Consider the following 22,674-nt stretch of genomic DNA (forward strand, 5'->3'; position numbering starts at 1 on the left):
TGGAAAGAAGTATACCGTGTTGTTGTTGTTGTGGTCTTCAGTCCAGAGACTGGTTTGATGCAGCTCTACATGCTGCTCTATCCTGTGCAAGGTTCATCATCTCCCAGTACCTACTGCAACCTACATCCTTCTGAATCTGTTTAGTGTATTCATCTCTTGGTCTCCCTCAGCGATTTTTTACCCTCCACGCTGCCCTCCAATACTAAATTGGTGATCCCTTGATGCCTCAGAATATGCCCTACCAACCGATCCCTCTTCTAATCAAGTTGTGCCACAAATTTCTCTTCTCTCCAATTCTATTCAATACATACTCATTAGTTATATGATCTAGCCATCTCTTCTTCAGCATTCTTCTGTAGCACCACATTTCGAAAGCTTCTATTCTCTTCTTGTTTAAACTATTTATCTCATCATTTCACTTCCATACATGGCTACACTCCATACAAATACCTTCAGTAACGACGTCCTGACTTAAATCTATACTCGATGTTAACAAATTACTCTTCTTCAGAAACGCTTTCCTTGCCACTGCCAGTTTACATTTTTTATCATCTCTACTTCGACCATCATCAGTTATTTTGTTCCCCAAATAGCAATACTCATTTACTACTTTAAGCTTCTCATTTCCTAATCTAATTCCCGCAGCATCACCCGATTTAATTCGACTACATTCCATTATTCTCGTTTTGCTTTTGTTGATGTTCATATTATATCCTCCTTTCAAGACACTGTCCATTCCGTTCAGCTGCTCTTCCAGGTCTTTTGCTGTCACCACTTCCAAAGGTGCCATATCTAATAAAGAAACCAATATTCATACTGAAATTTATCCCAGAGAGAAAACACTTTAACACGCATGGTTAATGCGATGTCCAATAGTGACATTATTTTCCAATATTACATTTGTTAATGAATCTTAAGGAAAACACGCTGATTCGTTTGTGAATCAATGGTGCTAAAGGTACCCAAATATTACTCATGGTAGTACAAACCATCACTCATGCACTTTTATGTCAGGCGATGTTAGATCTTTACTGCTATCAGCAGGAGCAAACCGGTTGTCTAGGGTTCGAATCCAACTGCCTAGATTTTAAACAAAAGTCACCAGCGACGCCAGTCGAAGGCTTCCGACATACTTTGTCACTCTCACTACCCGATATTCTCGTCAAAGATGACGGAGCAGCGAACGCAAATTAAGGGCGCAGTTTTGTACTTGGAGTGGGAAACTAGCCCTAATAGAAGGAAGAACCAGCAATGGTAACGGAATGAAGATGTAGCAACCATATACGCATAATTCTACATCTCGCTCACATGCTGACATGGCTCCCTTCGACGTCGACGAGGCATACTGGCACTCACTGTACTGTTTCCACCTCGTGTGACAGCTCTGCACCGACTACACTAGGCGCAACGTCGACCCTGCCGGACCGATACGAGAGGGCTCTGCTCGGCCTACGTGTACCCTATCTCGCTGTAAAACGTATCACGTATTGCTTGGACACCCGTTGCCACTTCCACAAAGTGTGGCGCTATTCGGGTAATTCCTTCTCGGCATTGCACTTTTCACAAAGGGCAGTTTACTTACAATAAAATAGTAGCCAAAAGACAACAGGAAATTAGGTCTCTCAGGATTAGCAATATAAAAGATAGGAACAGCTAATATATGTGACATATGGCAAAATCAGTACTAGAGTGGCATACGTTTTTTAAATAGCGTTGTGTTTCTTTTTCGACTACTAATAGCCTTGCTTGTATCTTAATTAATACTGTGGATAAAAGGAATATTTATCATGAATCAGATGTTTACAGGATGGATTGTCCTGATTGTGTGGTTCTCGTTATGTGGGGCAGGATGGAAAGCGGCTCATAATGAGGTCCGATGAACACATTGCCTTGGAGAGGAAGAATGCGGCCGAAGTGTCTAATGTCGTTGCCCACCTAATCGAATTCGTTGCCCGCTTTGCTCGTTGCAGCCATGACTTCGCCCATGATGATGCTTCTTAGAGGGAAACACGGATTTATGGGCGTGGAGGAGGAGATGAAAATTTTTCGTTACGTGAGGTCATCTCGCACTACTTTTCTCAATGAGCAGATAGCTCTTAATTTTAGGAGCTATTTGAAAACCGCCTTTTTTGCTGGCAGATGAAGTCAGGATCCGGGCTTTCTCTCTATATAATAACCCTCGATAGGTTCTCAAGCGAGAACAAATTCGCCAATGACAAATATTACCATGCTTTTCCCGTAACTCTTGGAGCAGCTTCAGCTTACGTAACATTAAACTAAGACGATAGTTGCTAAATAAAGTTGTCAATAAACCTCTTACAACGAGCTCAAACATTTGTCATATTATCTTGGTAGGCAGGACGCTGTAACACGATGATTTAATAACGAATGCTGTTAACATATAAGTATTGTTCTGATGTATACAATGAGGTATTTTTCTAAGCAATATACGAGATCTGTTTTCTTAAAATCTTTAATTATAGACTAATTTAGCATCAAACAAGGGTAGTTCGCATTATTTCTCATTAATAAGATAGCGTTATACTACCTGAACTTCATACGTGCATAATTTCTGTCAGGTTTCGTTTATTCAGTGCAACGTTTATAATTTTATATTAGGACTTTTAGTTTAATATTTTACTTTTTATGTGGGCTTGATATAATCTGCAATTTGTAACCAAAAGGTAACAAGTACAGGTGCGCCTTTTACTATCTACGACGGACATTGTGATTTCCTCTGTAGGCTTGTAAATAGCAAACTCAGTTTGAATTGAGATATTGACAGTTTAAGGTCGTTTTAACAACCGGTGTATATACATGCTTTCTGAGCCTCTACGTTCGGTATCTTTGTGTTGCCAAATAATCTTCAGTTTCTGTAGCTGGTTAATGCTTCTTAATATAATCAATTCAAGTGTCTAATTACTATGTTTATTATTCCTTTTAGCACCGACGATGACTATACTGCAGCTGAAATCTAAATAGATCTACAATAAAATACAGATTGATATGTGACTGCTGTGTTCATTCCTGACTCTTGACTGAAATTTATGGCAGAAGTCAATTAGTCTTTCTTTTGTCTCGTGCTTGTTATCAAGCCCACACTCTCCCGTAACCCTTTTTCCTATTCTATTATATACAACGGCGTTCCAATCCGGGATGAACATCAGATTTTCATCTCCCTTTACGTACTGAATTACCGGTTCAATATTCTCACATAGTTGCTCTATCTCCATCTCTTGTGCTTGCGATATCTGCTTTTGTAACTGAACTATTATTGTCAGCGTTGATTCGCTGTCGAGTCTAGTGAGAGTAATCCTACTATTGAACCGTTCACAGAAACCCACTCTGTGGCCTGGCTTCCTGTTCATAGCGAATCCTACTCTCATTATATAATTTTCTGCTGCTGTTGATATTACCCTATATTCGTCTGATTACAAATTTCTTATTTTCTTTCCATTTCACTTAACTGAACTCCCCTATAACTAGACTGAGTCTTTACATATACGTTTTCAATTTCTTCAACTTCCCTACCTCGTTCAAGCTTCTGACATTCCATACTCGACTCGTGTAACGTTACCCTTTCGCCTGTTATTCAATCGTTCTCTCGTGGTCACCTCCCCGTCAGAAGGCCCGACTCAGAGATCAGAATGAGTGACTAACCCGGAATTTTTTTCCAATGGAGACATCATCATAACATTTTTTCCTGACACTTTTTAAATTACAGGACACAGGTGCTACGTATACACATTAAAGGTCTGTAACTCAGTTGTTTCTGTAGCTTTATGCATCCTCATGCCGTTGATCAATGCCGATTTTTCCGCCTTTTAGGGGCAGCATACCACTCAAAGGGCGTGAGTGCCACGAAAATCTGTCCGCTACTTCGAGCTCTTTGACAAGGCTGTTGGAATACAATCAACAAATAACTAAGGATGTTGAGTGCAACTGCTGCCCTGAGAAAATGAGGTTGGCATCAATTGCATCAAAACTTTCAGAAGGCTAATGACGAGAGAAAGAAAAAAATAGAGAAAATAAGTCGGTCGTTTTAGGGAAATTAACATTTTGGAATGAAGCTTTTTGTCTTTTTCCACTTCATTCAGTAAATTAGTCCACGGTTAATAGACTACTAGAATCATTACTTACGAATGTTGGTATCTCAAATGGCTCTGAGCACTATGCGACTTAACCTCTGAGGTCATTAGTGACTTAGAACTTAGAACTAATTAAACCTAACTAACCTAAGGACATCACACACATCCATGCCCGAGGCAGGATTCGAACCTTCGACCGTAGCGGTCGCTCGGTTCCAGACTGCAGCGCCTAGAACCGCACGGCCACTCCGGCCGGCTGTTGGTGTCTCAACCTCATGTTTTGTTTGTTCGTCACTACAATGACTGCATAGGTTTCCTAGTTGGTAGCGGCTTAGTGAGGACTTGGTGATATACAGGAAGAGACATTTAGTACACGGAGCTGTTACCTCTGGCAGCAACACTGCCTCAAACCGGGGAACAGCCTCTCTGGCGAGGTAGGTCAGAACAGGGAGACAATGCGCAGTATTGCGCTATGTTGTTGATCTCGAACCGGCCGTGGTGGCCGAGCGGTTCTAGGCGCTACAGTCTGGAACCGCGCGACCGCTACGGTAGCAGGTTCGAATCCTACCTCGGGCATGGATGTGTGTGATGTCCTTAGGTTAGTTAGGTTTAAGTAGTTCTAAGTTCTAGGGGACTGATGGCCTCAGATGTTAAGTCCCATAGTGCTCAGAGCCATTTGAACCATTTTTTTTGTTGACCTCGAAAATATGGCACAGTTAACGGCCTCAACATTTCACAAATGTAACGGCCGCATTTGAAATTATCGGCAACGTGAACCGGAGGTGACCATGTCATGTATCGAGTGACACCCCACACAATCACGCCAGATCCTGTGGCTGTTATGAAGACGACGGACGCTATCTGTCAGCGTTTGTTCTTCTTGGAGCCTCCACACGCCGATACATATATTTTCTTGCACGCCGAACCAGGATCTGTCTGAAAATAGGATGTGTTCCAGCTCTTATGTAAAGTGTTTTCGTTGGCCATCCCACTATCACCGCGCCTCTGTCTCTATTGTCGCATGAAGGTGACCCCCAACAATGGTCGCCTTGTTGACAGTTCGTAGTTTTCCACACGTTATTGCATTATAAGTGTGGATACTTGACATTCTGAAAAGAAACCCATTTTCCAACGCAATGTATGTGGCGTTGTTGTACTATCCTGCACGTCCGAGAAAATAATAAAATTCTCATTCTGACTGAGTGTTTAAGGAGACCAGTCAGCTAGGGCCAAAAGTCTCCTATTTATCTCCCCCCCCCCTTTTCCCCATACAGCACGGAAGCATTGTTCCCCATCCGTATGTGTATAAAGCAAATTCTGTGTGCACATATGAGAAAGTGTATCTAAGGTGGAACTTGGGAACCATCCCAGTATTCACCTAGTAGGACGTGGGGAACCGCCTGAAAACCCTCATCCAGGCTGGCCGACAAGCCGACCCCTCGGCATTAATCTGCCGTGCGGATTCGATTCAGTGTCCTCGCGCCTCCCTGCCGCGGAACGTGTCACATCGACGAGGGCGGCTAGAGAGGCGGGTGAATAATCTCTCTGTCCCATCCTGCGCCAGTCGAGTCGAGCCGCTAAGAATCTCCGTGACGCTGAGTACTGCCCTGTTGAACCCGTCGATTCCATGTTCACATCATAGTTGTAGCATCCAGACCAACGAGAAACAGTAGCGTCGATATGACACAATCCTACTGCTGGTATTGCTGGTTTCTCTTTCTCACATGAAGCATAACACAATGTTCTCACAACAAACATTCAAAAGAGATTCCTGAATGAGCAACCCGCTATGTAATCTCTTCTTTTATACAAAACGTGTCACACCGACCTAGTTTGTGCGAATGCACTGAAATGCTAGTCATTTGTATTGTCTATCGAAGCTTATGGTACCCTTCAGGCTAGTTTAATGTTTGTTGCATGCTGTCTTCAAGGCGTTACAGTTTTAATTGAGAGCAATGTGTTTAGTGCCAAGAGTGGTTCTACACATCCACCTTGAAGAAGTAACAACAAGATAATTGTTGGTCAACACTACATATCATTTTTGCTCACCTTTGTACAACCAATACTTCCATTCCAAGTGATTAGTCAACCCAGAAAAATATTTCGTAAAACGTTGAATGAAAAGACGTTACGAGATTGATTCGTTTGTTTCCAAGATGAGTTGAACTTAATTGTTTGATTATCTCAGTAATATCGCTTTGCAGTGGAAGTTGTCATCAATAATTGCATTAAAAAATCTGGATCATTCTACGTTGTTTACAGGCTCCTGTTCATGTGCTACTTCAATCACTGGTTTGACCCTAAGCTATGATATGGAAAGGACGTAAATAAGAAGACTAGGAAATTTCAGTAAATGTATGAAACGATAAACAAAACATTCCAAAAAATATCGAAGGAAACAAAATAAAAATTTTATGAAACCATGGTTACATCTGCATTCGTTCATGGAAATGAGTCACGGTTCCCAAAAAACGTGATAAAAGTAAACTACCAACAGCAGAAATGATATTTCTGAGGAAAGATCATACAAGGAATGAGGATATTAGGAATAAACTAGATATTTACAATGTTAATGGAAAGAGTCAAGAAAATAAAACATTACTGAAACATCACCTGTAAAGAATTAACGTAGGCAGAACTTCACAAGTACATGCAGCCAAGAGGAAGACCCAGAATAAGGTGCCAATGAAAATCGAAGGTGGAACAGAAACAGGTGCCTAAACCTTATCCTGAAGAGAAAGAAGCGCTCTTTATCTCAGTCGGTAAAAAAGGAACCCTTACAGGATCAGTTCGTTGTCCGTCTGTCTGTCCGTCTGTTACGACCCTCTCTTCCCACGGTCGGTTAGAGATATCAAGGGGAAATTTATGTCAAGTACTAAGGTCAACGGGCTCTTGGCCGTGTAAAATATTTAAAATTCTAATTCAATGGAATCAAATGATACGGCCATTTATGCCAGATATTTTGAGACTATTGGAATCTATGTATGAACTCTCTATACAGATATCAGGACTTGTGGTCCATTGATAAAGTGCGTGCCTGCAAACTGAGAGGTCGCGGGATCAAGTCTCAGTTGGACCAAGAGGTTTGCAATCTTCGTATTAAGCTAGCCTTAATCTCTCAGCCATGTGAGTAGTCGCCAGAAACGAAACGTGGTTCGGATTGTACAATAACTGATGGTCCTCTTTTCCTCCTTGGATAACTGAGGTGCGGTAGGGAAACGCAAGTCGACTATGTGGCATCCATTTCAAAGACGTACACCACACCATTCAGCAACATGAAATTATTATTATTATTATTATTATTATTATTGTCTACATAATTAATTTTGTATACTCTAACTTTTGCTATTTTTTTCTTTTTGTATGGGTTTTGTTATGACACAAATGTTTCCTACCTCTGCCCTCACTGGAGACGCATTAATTTTCACAAAATAATTGTCATCTGACGTGTAGTTGCTTGTGATGTGATGCTCCCACTTGTTAACGTGGCGCTCTCTTCGCAGGCAGCGCGGGAGCTCGGGGAGCCCCGGAGACAGCGGCCAGAGCCCGCGGCGCCTGGACAGGACAGGGTGGCGCCCTCCGCTGCGGACACTGTGGAGCGCCCCTACCAGTACCAGTACCAGTACCAGCCGCAGCACCAGCAGCGCGGCGGTCCGGTCAACAGCATCCAGGACGTGCTGCGACACGTAGCGCCTCTGGAGGGTGCCGCTGCTGGACCTGGAAGTAGTGGCGGAGGCGGGGACTACGGCTACCCCGCGATGGGGCCGCTCGCTGCATCACCTGTTCTAGCGCAGCTCCCGGGGCTCTTCGGAAGGCAACTGAATGCTGGGCCGTTCCCCGCCCAGCAACTGGCCGCAGGTAGGAAATAGTTCTCCATGCTCAGGCGTACATACACTATCTGATCAACGGTATCCCGACACCTGTTAGTAGAGATCAATACAGGGTGTTTCCACTGTAAGAACTTATGATGACTCGATCTATGGTGGGGACAACTTCAGTGACGGATCTAGAAGTCTGCGGAGGGGCGGCAGCGGATTATTCCTCAAGAGCTGAAAGCAGAGAAGGAGTGTAATGTTGGATGCAGGGGTCTTAAACACAGTCAGCATTCTAACTCATCCCAGAGGCATTCCATCGGGTTCAGGTCTCGGCTCTGCGCAGGCCAGTGCATTTCAGAATGTTTTTGTCCACAAACCATTGCCTCACAGATGCTGCTTCATGACAGGGTATACTGTTATGCAGACACAATAAGTCATCGCTTCAACAGTTCCTGCTCAGAACACAGTTCATAATGCTGTAAAATGTGTCCATATCCTTCCCACATTTATCGTTTTCTTATGCGCAATAGTGGGACCACAGCCTAACAACGAAAAACAACACCACCACCTCTGTATTTCACTATTAGAACCACATATGAAGACAGGTTACGTTCTCCAGGCAATCGTCAAACCCACAGCCTTCCATCGGACTGCCACAGGGTATAACATGATTCATCATCCCAAATCAGTCGTTTCCATTCATCCAGTGTGCAGTGGCGTCGCTCTGTCCAAAACCTCAAGCATCACACAGCATTGCCTACAGAGACGTATGGCTTATGAGGAGCTGCTCCACAATTTTACCCCATTGTTTTTAAATCTCTATAACAGTCATTCTGCTAGCAGTAATGCTTGTAGCCATTTGAAACTCAAGAGTGATCCCTTCCACTGATTTCATCCCATTTTTTACACTTACCCTCCGCAAGGCTTGATGGTCTCTGTGCTTCATGCATATGCTTCACAGTCCCACCACCAATAACCGATTGAACAGCCTTGGAAAGGTCGAGAAATATCCAAGATGGATTTATTACTTTGGTGCCATCCAATGAATACCCCATGTTCGAAGTCACTGAATTCTCTTGACCGACCGATTCTGCTTTTACTACTTCTCTACTGACGATAAAGTCTCCCTGCCTCCCCCTGTACTGGTGGGTCACCTTTACTGACACCTAGTGCTCAATTCTGCATCACATATGCGTGTCCTGATACTTTTGAACAGAGACTTTATACCCATTCATCCATCTGTTACGCATATCGCCGCTGTAGGATATAACTAATTTCCATATAGTGTCGGTGGATACAATACATATGATTTTGGAGAATTAAGACGATTTGTGGAAGACGGTCAGAGAGAGGACACGAAGCTCTTTTATTCATACCATGCAGCACACTCTAGATGCCACCTCCGCAAAGGATTAGCACCGACAATTTTCCAATATCCAGCTTTGCGCTACACAGAATCGTCATTGCGCGGTGGCCATGGACCATCCAAAGAATTCAATCGCAATGACTACTGACTAGTGATTATAGACATGAGAAAAAGGTCATTTTTCTACGACTCTTCAAAGGCGTGGTGTGTGAGAGCAGTACAACTGTTACATAATGGTGTTGCAACAACCTTCCATGATACTGTGCAAAGTCACCTGGACACATAGTAGCGTATATTTCAGGATCCTAGTGGGTCAAAGCTCAATTTAGGGGCGACACGAAAGACGAGGGGGATTTTGATGCAACGGTTAAGCCAAGAGTAAGTACACGTCGCGTTTCTTAAAGGCGTAGCCGGCCTTCATTATCTGACAGAAAGTGTCCGGTCACCAGTAAGTAAAGCGGAATTGACGAATAGAGTCAGGGAGTACTGTGTTTCAGTAGGAAAGAGTAACAGCATATTGGGTTGGTCATGAGAGCTCAGTGACTTCGAACGTGGACTGGTCACTGGATGTCACCTGAGTAACAAATCCATCAGGGCCAGTTCAACCCTTCTAAAGCTGACCAAGTTGACTGTTGACGATGCGACTATGGACACATGAAGGAGAGGAACAGTCGAGCATTGCGGTGGGTGGTAGTAAAAAATCGCATGAAATCTGCAGAAGGAATCACTCGAGAGTTGTAAGTAGTAGTCCTGCTAGCACAATGACTGTATGTGGGGAGTTAAGAACAGTGGGCTATAATGGCTGATCATCTCATGAGCCTCATATTTCTGTAGTCAGTGCTAAGAGACGCTTGATGTACTGTAAATATCGATGCAACTGGACAGTGGATGACTCCAAACGAGTGATTTGGAGGGATGAATCACGTTATACCCTGTAGCAATCCGGCTGAAAGTTTCGAGTTTCGCGAATGCCTGGAGAACGTTAACTGCCATCATGTGTAGTGCCAAGAGTGACGTACGGACGGCCCCTCCCACCGAAGGTTCGAGTCCTCCCTCGGGCATGGGTGTGTGTGTTGTTCTTAGCCTAAGTTAGTTTAAGTAGTGTGTCAGTCTAGGGACCAATGACCTCAGCAGTTTGGTCCCTTAGGAATTTGAACATTTGGAAGTATGGAGGGGGTGGTGTTACGGTATGGGTTCCTTTCGTAAGTAGGATGTGCTCCACCTATTGCACTTAAGGAAACGCTAAATGCAAAGGGATATGGATACATTTTACAGCATTGGGTACCGTGTACTGTAGAGGATCTGTTTGGAGACGATGACATATTGTGTCAGCATGACAATGCACCTTTCATAAAGCAACATCTGTGAGGCAATGCTTTGTGGTCAGTAACCTTCCTAAAATGGACTAATCTGCCGAGAGTTCCGACTTGAAAGCAATGCAACACCTTTAGATGAGTTACAAAGCCGAATTCTTTGTGCACCCCAGCGTTCAACACCACTGTCTTCTATGGTTTCCGGTCTTGTAGGAGAACAGGCTGCCATTCTTCCACAAACATTCAGACACCTCACTTAAAGTACTCCCAGTAGAGTTCAAGCAGTCATAAAGGAGAAGGATGGACACACCCCACATTAATGTTCATTGACAGGTGTTCGGATACATTCGATCAGATATAGTTGTGCGTAGTCACTGTGTAAAGTTCTGTTTATTACGAGGGTTGACTGAAAAGTAATGCCCCAACCTTCGTAACTCTTCGACAGTTGGCAGCATTGGTATGCGGCAAGTACTGGCTTGTTCCGTAGCCTCTTCTCTACAGCATCAGTTGGTGGGAAGCCTTAGCAGTGAACGGTTGTGTTGTTACAGTGTAAAGTATGGAACCCTGCGCAGACGGTCGGTCAATGCGATTTAAGCAACGTGCAGTCATTGAATTCTTGATAGCAGAAGGTGTCACCCCAAAGGAGATTCATCAGAGAATGAAAGCAATTTATGGTGACTGTGTTGATGTGAGTACTGTGCGCCGTTGGGCGAGTAAGTTTAAAGGTGTTAAGGCGGGAACATCTGACCTGCGTGACAAACAAAGAGTTGGACGTCCTATGACAGCAACCACCGAGTTCCACAAGCAAAATTTTGACAGATTTATTCAGGACGATTGTCGTATCACTCATAGAGAAATTGCAAGCGCAACCGCCATTTCACAAGAACGTGTGGTTCACATTGTTACTTTGCTTGGCTATCGGAAGATCTGTACACGATGGGAACCCCGGATGCAGACTCCTGAAATGAAAGCGCACAGAGTTGAAATTTGCCAGGAACTGCTCTCGCTTTACGAGAATGAAGGTTACGCCTTTCTCCATTCAACTGTGACAGGAGACGTAACGTGGTTCAAATGGTTCAAATGGCTCTGAGCACTATGGGACTTAACATTTGAGGTCATCAGCCTCTAGAACTTAGAACTACTTAAACCTAACTAACCGAAGGACATCACACACATCCATGCCCGAGGCAGGATTTGAACCTGCGACCGTAGCGGTCGCGCGGTTCCAGACTGTAGTTCCTAGAACCACTCAGCCACAGCGTCCGGCAGACGTAACTTGGACCACCATTACGACTCGGAATATGAACATAAAGACTCGCCTCAGATAAAGAAGTTCAAGAAGCAGCCCTCAGCTGGAAAAGTCATGGTCGCAATGTTCTGGGAGGCAGGTGTGTTATCCATGCTGATTTCCTTGATCATGGAACAACAACAAATTCAGAGCGTTACATCACAACGCTGCAAACTCTGAAACGACGGCTGACAAGGCTCTGAAAGGAAAAGGGAACTGTTTTCCTGCAGCATGACAATGCCAAACCACACATTTCACATGCCACCAGAGCAGATTTTCAGAGAGTGAGTCTCACCACCGTACCGCATCCTCCGTACAGTCCGGATTTAGCACCGTCTGACTTCCATCTGCTCCCGAAGATGAAAGACGATCTGCGGGGACATCATTATGCTTCTGATTAAGGCGCTGAGAGAACTGTGAGACTGTGGTTATGGAAACAGAATATAAAATGGTTCAAATGGCTCTGAGCACTATGAACTTAACATCGTAGGTCATCAGTCCCCTGGAACTTAGAACTACTTAAACCTAACTAACCTAAGGACATCACACACATCCATGCCCAGGGCAGGATTCGAACCTTCGACCGTAGCAGCAGCGCGGTTCCAGACTGAAGCGCCTAGAACCGCTCGGCCACAAAGGCCGGCACAGAGTGTCGACTTCTTCCGTGATGGCTCTAAAAAACTTGTTAATCGTTGGCAGAAATGTATCCAATTGGCTGGTGATTACTCGTATGCATAAAAGTGAATATTGGTAATTAAACATCACATTCTAAGGGTTATTTTCTGCGTTTTATTTATTAAAATATTCCCATCCAAACCCAATTAACGAAGGTGGAGGCATTACTTTTCATTCAACCCTCGTATTTCTAGTGAGTTTGTGCTAATTGATCAACGAGTTATTTTAATGCAATTATTCTGTGTAGTAGACATATGAGTTCTGCCACTTGTATGAGAGTTTGCAGACCTGTTGTGTTGAAAATGTTCAAATGTGTGTGAATTCCTAAGGGACCAAATACCTGAGGTCATCGGTCCCTAGACGTACACACTACTTACACTAACTTAAGCTAAGAACAACACATACAGCCGGCCGGTGTGGCCAAGCGGTTAAAGGCGCTACAGTCTGGAACCGCGTGGCCGCTACGGTCGCAGGTTCGAATCCTGCCTCGGGCATGGATGTGTGTGATGTCCTTAGGTTAGTTAGGTTTAAGTAATTCTAAGTTCTAGGGGACTGATGACCTTAGAAGTTAAGTCCCATAGTGCTCAGAGCCATTTTTGAACAACACACACACACATGCCGGAGGGAGGACTCGAACCTCCGGCGGAAGGGGCCGCGCAGTCCGTGACACGGCCCCCCTAGACCGCGCGGCCACTCCGCGCGGCTGTGTTGTATTGAAACTTACTACTATACAGCTACTGAGCTACTGATCATCGTGAGAGACAATTATATACATACATAAAATGAACAGCCTATTCCGGTGAAACAGTGTACAACTATTTTAATAGGACCTATTCAGAATTTTTGTATTCGACGAATACTTTCCGAAGAAGAAGACCACCTAGGAAAATTATTGGGATGTCAGTAAACTTAAAAACCGTCTTTGTTTGTTGCACAATGTTTATCAACAAATTACATGCGAGGCCGAATAAGGCTGTGTATTGTTGCCCTCGTCCTCGTATTGTTCGCGACCAGTTGCCTGTACCAATAACTTTTGCGAGAAATATTAACATTTAATGTATATGTGCCTTCTGTAGAATACACAACTTCGTTTTGAGGATGTACCGCTCGTAGCGTGACAGGTCACGTCGTTCATCCTGGAGAACTAGCCCACACCTGTGTTAATAGTCGGTAATAATTCGAGAGTGTATCAATCAAACAAATCGGTGATCGAGGACTCTGTAGATCATGCGCCAACCTCACAATGCTACCCCATAGATGGCGAGCTTGTGCACTTTGGATCCAGTTGTCATGGACAATGTGTATATGTCACCATATTTGGAAAATGCCTAGACTGATGAAATCCTTTCACGTGGTTCTCCAGAGCCTAGGAATTAAAATTTACCTTGACATTTGCTGCACACCTAAAAGCTCTCCTGTCTGCATGACCGGTCTCTGATACGACGAAGCCTGTGACGCTATCAGGGAGCAGGGTGGAATACTCGAACGGTTTAAGCAAACCGTGATGCACTGCATCGCTTGGTAGCCAGGTCGATAATCAGATGTAAAGTTGACAGTACTACCGCCGTTTGGCCAGATAGTACAATACACCATCATAAACTTGTCATTCATTGCCTTAGACGAGATCACTTGGATTCATCGTTCCTTCTCCTGTCTGGAAGAGCCTCCTGAACTTCTCCACCTGTATGCTTCTACCCACCCTGTTTCCGTACCTAGGTACATCGTGCAGTGTGATGTTGCAGGGGCGCCGCTGATGCACGCGCTGGACGCGCTGGCGACGATGCAGCTGCTGCGGCTGGGCGTGCAGGGCGCCGGCCTGGGCCCGGCGGTCCTGGGTTCGAGCCTCGCGCCAGCCGCCGCCCCACCACCAGACCCGCTCATGGCTCTCCTCGTGGCCATGGCGCAGCCCTTCCCACCCGTTGGATGAACACTGTCGTGTGTCGTACTCCTACGGGACACTGGAACAGTTTGCCGACGGTCACCATCTTCTACACATGTCAGTTGGTGCTCGTTTGGAACGATAATCCAGCTAAAACTTTACCACACACACTTTGCTTACCAGCGCAGTGGGCTGACGCAGCGGTGTGGAAACACAGTGTACCTCCTGACCACAATAACCAAATGCCAACTATCCACGTTACCTATCCAAGAACTACGATACCCCTTTAACTCGATCAAATAATACAGTGCAGCAACGAAAAATGTCCACCGAAATAGGAAAAAATGAAATAAGTAAACATCTGTTTCTTTTGCTAAATCATTCTATTTCGCTTCCAAATTACTAGAAAGGTCTTACGTGAACACTTTTCTGATAAAACCACATGGGGAATACGGTATCTATAGCACGATCTCCAGAATGAATTTTCACTCTGCAGTGGAGTGTTCACTGATCTGAAGCAATCTGGCAGATTAAAATTCTGTGTCGAAACTTCCAACCTGAGACCATGGACTTCCGCAGGCACATGCTCTCCTGCCTGAGATATCCAAGGACAACTCACGATCCGTCCGCCACCTTAGCTGCTCGGTCAGAGGTTTCTACACTCGGGGACTGGGTGTTGTGCTGCCCTTACTTTCGTGTCGTCTTAAATGACGTTACTATTGAGATGGCTAAAATGGGCACGGCCGAAAGCAATTAAATTGAAAAAGAAAAAAATCTCACTGTCCGTTGTTGTAGATTAATTACCTCCCAAACCCCTCCCGTAAATCTAGCGCGCCTAGTATTCCTGGAAGGAAGGCTGTAGTGGAGAGATGGCTCAGAGCACACTCCGCTGCAGAGTGAAAATCCATTCTGGTAAAAATCCAGAAGCGTTTGGATAACCCATTTCTCCGGCATGCCATTTCTTCTGTAGTGCTAGTCCAGCAAATTGCACAGGATATGTCTGTGCAGATTGGAGTTTGTGGAAGTGTGATTTTTTTGGGGGGGGGGGGGGGGGCGAAGTCGATGGGGGAAGGGGGGGGGGAGGTTGTGAGTCGTGTTGCGATAGCTCAGTCGGTAGAGTACTTACTCTTGGAAAGCATAAATGCTATATTCGAATACCGGTGTGACGTAGAGTTTTAATGTGCCAGAGAGAGTAAGTTGGAAACTGTCCTAGGGCCACATTTTCTGTAGCCCCTTAGAGAGTATAAAAAATTTTGAGATTGTTGCCACTGTTGCTTGGTCGTTATAAAACATAAGAAGTTGCTCTCAAAATTGTGTTCCCTTAGTGACGCAGCCCAACAAATCACAGTCGTAGTTGGTCAGATACACTTAAATAATGCTAATACAATTTAGTTATAGAAAGAGAGTATTTTTTGTATATATTGCCTTATTAAACACTTAACTGTATACATTAATGTTTATGAAATCTAATCTGAGTGAATGTATACGCCATTGTCCCCACCTTACAGGAGACTGACGCACTGCACTGCATTTTGTCAATTCGTCATTACTGAGAACATTTAATCAAATAAATACAACACTGTAAAGTAATTTATGGGAGAAAAACAAGTAGTTTACAATGTTATCAGAGATAGGCTAGTATTGTAACTTTAATTCTTCACTTGTAAACATTATGATCATTATCAAAAATGGTTCAAATGGCTCTGAGCACTGTGGGACTTAACATGTGAGGTCATCAGTCCTATAGAACTTAGAACTATGTAAACCTAATTAACCTAAGGACATCACACACACCCATGCCCGAGGCAGGATTCGAACCTGCGACCGTAGCGGTCACGCGGTTCCAGATTGAAGCGCGTAGAACCGCTCGGCCACACCGGGCGGCTGATCATTATCGATAATGTGAATCCTAACTTCTCTGTGAAAACTGTGAAATAGACTTTGGAGTTAACATTATACGAAAACGTGAAATAAGTCTTGCATTCTTTGAGTAACAGTTCGTTTCATTTGCTGTGTGTAAATAAAGCTGTTGTCAGTGTGGAGAAAGTGGCTTCGTGTTGTGTATTGTTCTGAATCATTTAATATTAATGACACCATATGTTATCACCAAATGCAAATTTAGGTATTAGAACGTCTTTCCCGACACGAAAAATTGGACGATATGCAGTTCAGAGTTCAGACACGAAGACTGTTGAAGATTTCGAAATGTTGTGCCACAGAAGAATGCTGAAGACCTAATGGCTAGAAAGGATAACTAAAGAAGATGTACTGAATAGACCTGAGGAGAAAAACAGTTTGATACAACTTGACTAAAAGAAGTGGTCAGTTAGTAAACACATTCTGAGTCATTAGGGAATTGTCGATTTTATAATAGGCCAGTGTGCGTGTGTTTGTGTATGAGGTAAAAAACCTGCACAGAATAAAGAGTTATTAAGGAGTTGTCGGTTTTGTAATAGGACAGAGAGAAAGAGAGAGAGAGTATGTGTATGTGTATGTGTGTTTGTCTATGAGGTACAAAACCTGCACAGAATAAAGAATTGTATCACGCCTGTCTTCGGAATGAAGACCATGACCAATAGCATTTGCTGCTATGAGTATGTCACATGAGTTCCTGTATATTGGTAGGTCATAGCTGAAGCAAATGAAAATGTATTACCACAAATAAGAAACCATATTTACTGCGGACATCTGCAAAATGCTAATCAGGAAATGATGCGCCTGTCTCCCACCTAAGCATAATACGTTCTGTTTTAGTCACTTTCGTACAGTCCGACTTTTGAAATGCCCAAAACGTTCCATCTTGTTATTGTACATTGGTTTAATTTACAATACGGCAAATGAACAAATAAAATGTTGTAATACATTTCATTATACAAGCAAGGCAACAATGCTTTTATGTTGTCTCATTGTCACTGTAGGCTTGTAGCATGAGAAGCAAGGAGAGGATGTTAGTTGTTAGCCGGTATCCTTTTTCTATAACACAAACTGCATGCATATATTAACTGGGCTCTTTATTCATAAGAAAAGAAAATTACTTAACTCAAGATAGTCCAATGTTTTTTGTACAAGCTCTCCGTAATAGACCACGTTAGCATAACTGCTGGTGAAGTACCAGTCCAATATGTACACTGCTTTGGTCGCTGTGCTGCATCCGACTGTCTGCGACTGCAAGTGCATGGGCTGCGACTGATATCTCGGTGACTCACTGGATGACAGACTGGAACTGACTGGGCCCTCCGGTCCGCAGTGGCGATCTAAATACTGGCGGCTGAGAGGGCGTTGGCGGTACGTTCCTTGCGAGTCTGTCTTTGGCCTCCATCGATCTCCTCGCAACCTCTTTACCGCCTGGTGCGCTGGCGTCAGCTTATGCCAGCACAGAAACTGTATCATTTTTCAAAATAATGCAAATTCGTTAGCTCTTACAAAGAGCCTGATATCTGTAGAAAATAATTTATCTCATAGTCTGCACAACCACTCACATACAAGTGATCCAATGAATCTCTGGTGGTGCAACAGTTTCATTATCTTGCAATAAAATGCCTGGTAAGTTTAGTGAGTGCAGAAGGCTCACTCTTCAGGTCATAACTATCACAACCACATCACTCACTGTATAGGACATGCATTGTCATGTTGCAAGTGAACACCTGCAGATAGCAATTCAAGTCATTGCCATTTGGTCATAGGCCTAAGAAGAGTTTTTAGGAAATCTGGTTGTAATGCACAAATGACAGAGCGTCCCCCTATCCCGCCGCAGATCATGATTCAACATGAACCTTCTTCTTGCGGAAAAGATGTCAGCATAGCCCTCTCTGGTGATGGTTATCTTCGAAACGATTTCTTCAACACCCCACAGAGTTTGTTTAGGGTAGTTAACATGTCGCTCTTTTAAGTCAGAAGTTAGTTGGCGGGAGACCCACCTCAAACACTTTCTTGACAATCCAAGACGCTGGTTTACAGTCAGTTGCACTGAACCAATGCTTTTCTTTTCTTTTGAATCACTTCTGACTGTTTTGAAGCTGCCCACCACGAATTCCTCTCCTGTGCCAACCGAAAAGTAACTCTTGCAGTCTATACCCTCAATTATTTGCTGGATGTATTCCAATATATGTGCCGGCCGGAGTGGCCGTGCGGTTCCAGGCGCTACAGTCTGAAGCCGAGCGACCGCTACGGTCGCGGGTTCGAATCCTGCCTCGGGCATGGATGTGTGTGATGTCCTTAGGTCAGTTACGTTTAATTAGTTCTAAGTTCTAGGCGACTGATGACCTCAGAAGTTAAGTCGCATAGTGCTCAGTTCCAACCAATATGTGTCTTCCTCACAGCTTTTACCCTCTACAGCTCTCTCTAGTAACATGGAATTCCTTGATGTCTTAACACATGTCCTATCATCCTGTCGCTACTTCTTGTCAGTGTTTTTCGTAAATTACTTTCGTCGACTATACTTCAGAGAATCTCCTCCTTCCATACTTTATCAGTCCACCTAATTTTCAACAATCTTCTGTATCACCACATCACAAATGCTTCGATTGTCTTTCGTACCGGTCCTCCCGCGGTTCATATTTCACTACCAAACAATGCTGTACTCCAAACGTACATTCTCAAAAATTCTTTCTCATATTAAGGCTTATGTTTGACACTAGCAGACTTCCCTTAGCCAGGAATGCCCCTTTTGCATCTGCTAGTCTGATTTTGATGTCCTCCCAGTGCCTACAAATACTAGACGTCATTCAGTGTCACACAGCAGTTTTGCATCACAATAGCATCAACGGCCTAATAGTTTCCCTGGCTGCACGACGAGACATGCCTTACCTGGGCGAGGAATATCGGTCACGGTTTCTACGATATTTCCCAACTTCCAACTCCATTCTTAGACTTCCTGCTGTGAGTGAAGTAAATTACCACACAGCATCTTCATTCTGCGGTGAATTTCAGTAGGTTTCACGTCTTCACTATTCAGGAACCTAATAAAGGAGCGATTTTAGTCAACATTCGTCACAGTTAGGCACGTAATCACAAACGTACCTGGTACAGGCTTCATTATTCGCTCTTTTTATTACGCATTTATCATTTTCATTTGACTAACCTCCGTATTTTGTTTGTGTCACAAAATAAACAAGACAGACAACAGCAGTGATTTCTCCAAGTCCTACAGCAAGTGGAGACTTGGACGTCAATTCAGATTGCCTCATTAGGTGGAAATACATTATTCCTAGGTTATTGTGCTTCTTTTTTGGATGGCACGCTGCTGGTAGTATACAATTACTGTTCGTCAACTAAGAGATTTTGCTCATCTGATACTATGCTGTCTTCGAAAATAGTTGGATTGTTGATGTTACTAACATTTTTAGCTTTTACTACTTGTGTTACATTTTTTTGTGAAAACAGGTATATCTCAGGCAATATGGGAATCTAACGACCGACCACTTGTAGACAAAATTTGCGATGCTCTTGTTTACTACGAATATGTGCTAAACGCTGAGAGCAAACCTCTAGTCTAGTACCACATTTAAACACAGTACAGAAAAAAGAAACCTATTACGTGTAACGACCTGCCATCTACTATTTTTAGGTTTATATTACGATTATAATAGTATAAATTAACACTTAACTACACCTGAGTTACATATAACTTTTTTAGGCTGTGCACGATATATTATGTAAGGAGCAGGATCTTGAAACAGTAGTGTAGAGGACGTACCTATAAAAACTGCCACATGATCATAGCCATAACCATATCACCATTATGGATCTACAAACGGCAGCCAATTAGTGACTAACGCTAGACTGTCCAGTAAGTGGACTGGGTCACTTGCATCCTAGACCTCGGTTTTGTGTCACTGAACAACTTTCGTGTAGAGTTCGGGTTTTTGTGCTGCACCCCAACTGTTGACTTTTGCTTTATCAAATATGTTTCATCATAAACAGGTACACAAGGTTGTAAGAAACAGCTTGAAAAGCTTGTAAGAGTGTTGCAGGATAGGCTGTGTTGAGAAATCATTGTTACGAAAAAATTCGATGCGTTACATCGTTTCCGCGTTAATTAGTGTTGAAGTTAGCCAATCAAGCCGTTGCTCGTGCAAATTAAGTGGTTCACACTGGTTCTGACCCTGTGTAAATAACAGGCCATATACATTAGCATTGCTTACGGAACAACAAGATGTAATGCTGTGGGTGCGAGCAGGCATTATACGCTGGTCAGGGGAAAATGCAGTACCTTCAAGAACTGTGTTCAGCGGCACACATACCCAGGCATAGTAACGTTAGTGAATCAGTTGTCACGGTCATCGGTATTCAGATGGAGTTCATAAAGCCTGTCTGTGCAACCTCTGTTTTCACTCTGCAAAAATGGTTCAAATGGCTCTGAGCACTATGGGACTCAACTGCTGTGGTCGTAAGTCCCCAAGAACTTAGAACTACTTAAACCTAACCAACCTAAGGACATCACACACATCCATGCCCGAGGCAGGATTCGAACCTGCGACCGTAGCGGTCGTGCGGTTCCAGACTGAAGCGCCTTTAACCGCTCGGCCACTCCGGCCGGCTTTTCACTCTGCAGCCAGTAACTGTACTGTGTTTAAAGGTGAACAGTGTTTGCAACATTCATTCTAGGGTACACCCACGCTCCACCGACGAGAGCGTACTGCTATTGAACAGCTTCAACCATTTGCAGGGTTCGTACTGCGGGCCTGCGGGAAGCTGCATGGACGTACTGGGCCGACTGAACGCCATCCAGGAACGAAACCGGACACATGTTGTACCTGCTGTGTTATCAAGGATCATTGGGAACCGGATCCTTGCAGCAGATTAAGATTATGCTTGCCTGACGCTAGATTACCACTGACACCACAACGCTGCCAAGCATGGCTACTCTGATGTCGTAAAAGAATCCACTGGAGAGCAGAATGGCGCTCTACTTTCAACAGTGATGAGAGTAGGTTCTTTCTGTATGCGTGTGATGGACGCACACGTGTATGGTGTAGCTCTTGTGAGCTGCCTATTCCAGCGCGACAAAATAGAGGTCTCATTCCATCCTTCATGGTGTGAAGGGCTATCAGTTATAATTCGCGGTGTTTCTGCGGGGTAAAGTGACCAGTGCTCGCCACATCGTACAGGCTGTTGTCCCGGTGCTACTGCCATTTCTTCGACAGGGAGGTGATGTGCTTTCTCAGCAGGACAGGGCACGCCCACATACTGCTGTTGCAACTCAATGCGCTCTTCGTGGTGTACAACTGCCCCGGTCAGCAAGATCTCCAAACCTCTCGCAAGCAAAATAAAGTATGGGACATGATGAGTGGGAACTTACTCGCTTTCCAGAGCCTGCATGAACCACTGCCGAATAGCAACAAATGGCACAATATGCTTGGGACAATTTATCTCAGGATGCCTTTATGATCGTTTGTATGCGAGAATAATCACCTGCGTCGCCGTCAAAGAGGGATACAGTGTGTACTGAAGCAACTGTTTGGGAACTCTTTACAGTGACGTGTGTGTTTCATTTGACCTGAATTTATTATCGAATACACCTACAATGACAAACTACTTGTCACCTCACTTGTCAGTTACATAATCTTGTCCTTGGTGTTGATTTTTTTTTCGGCGGTGTAATATATAATTCTCTAAAAGTAGCATGTCAGCAGACAAAATGTTACGGCTTTTGATAAGATTTTTTGAGATAAAGGGTACGCTTACACTCAAAAAGGGCAATTCAAAACGGTAAGGATCAATTTATTTCTTTTATACAGTTGTGTTGGTTACATCCTGTTTGATGCTACAAGTGTAGGTGGTTGCAAATGACCAAGTGTTTGTGTTGTCTTGATGATGTTGGGAGGAAAGATGGTTGAAACCCGATGCCGGCACGTAGTCTACTCTTCTCGAACAGCACCTAAGAGGCTGCCGAGCTTAGTCTCTCATCCGACGAACTGACCACCAACAGTGTTGTATGTCCCCATACAATGAGGTTATGCGGACCGATTTGTAATTTAATCCAGCACATTGATGCAATGTCTGCTGATTATGGATTTCATGCCATCACCTCTGTCCCGTTTCTCTGCCAAGTCTTCACATTCGACCAAATTTTCTCCATTCTAGGATTAGGTCTAGCTATCCATTCCGGCTACATACGGGAAATGAACAGTAAAAACTCCAAACTTTAATGAAGAAGTATTCAAACGTGTCGAAAGAATGTCTTCAGCCAACACCAGAGCAATCACCACTTTATTAACTGCAATTCACTGAGTCCTCGTTACCAGCTCG

General features: G+C 43.8%; 1 protein-coding gene across 1 annotated transcript in view; it reads left to right on the forward strand.

Annotated features, from left to right (window-relative positions):
- Positions 1–14,472, forward strand: part of LOC124795927 (DENN domain-containing protein 4B-like) — a 34,986-nt gene extending 20,514 nt beyond the window's left edge. Inside the window, exons 3-4 of the mRNA XM_047260008.1 lie at positions 7,592–7,946; positions 14,288–14,472. Coding sequence (XP_047115964.1) covers positions 7,592–7,946; positions 14,288–14,472 — 540 coding nt within the window. The remainder of the gene's footprint in view (positions 1–7,591; positions 7,947–14,287) is intronic.
- The last annotated feature ends 8,202 nt before the right edge of the window (positions 14,473–22,674 follow it).

The sequence above is a fragment of the Schistocerca piceifrons genome, chromosome 4 (assembly GCF_021461385.2).
Source record: "Schistocerca piceifrons isolate TAMUIC-IGC-003096 chromosome 4, iqSchPice1.1, whole genome shotgun sequence".
Taxonomy (NCBI): domain Eukaryota; kingdom Metazoa; phylum Arthropoda; class Insecta; order Orthoptera; family Acrididae; genus Schistocerca; species Schistocerca piceifrons.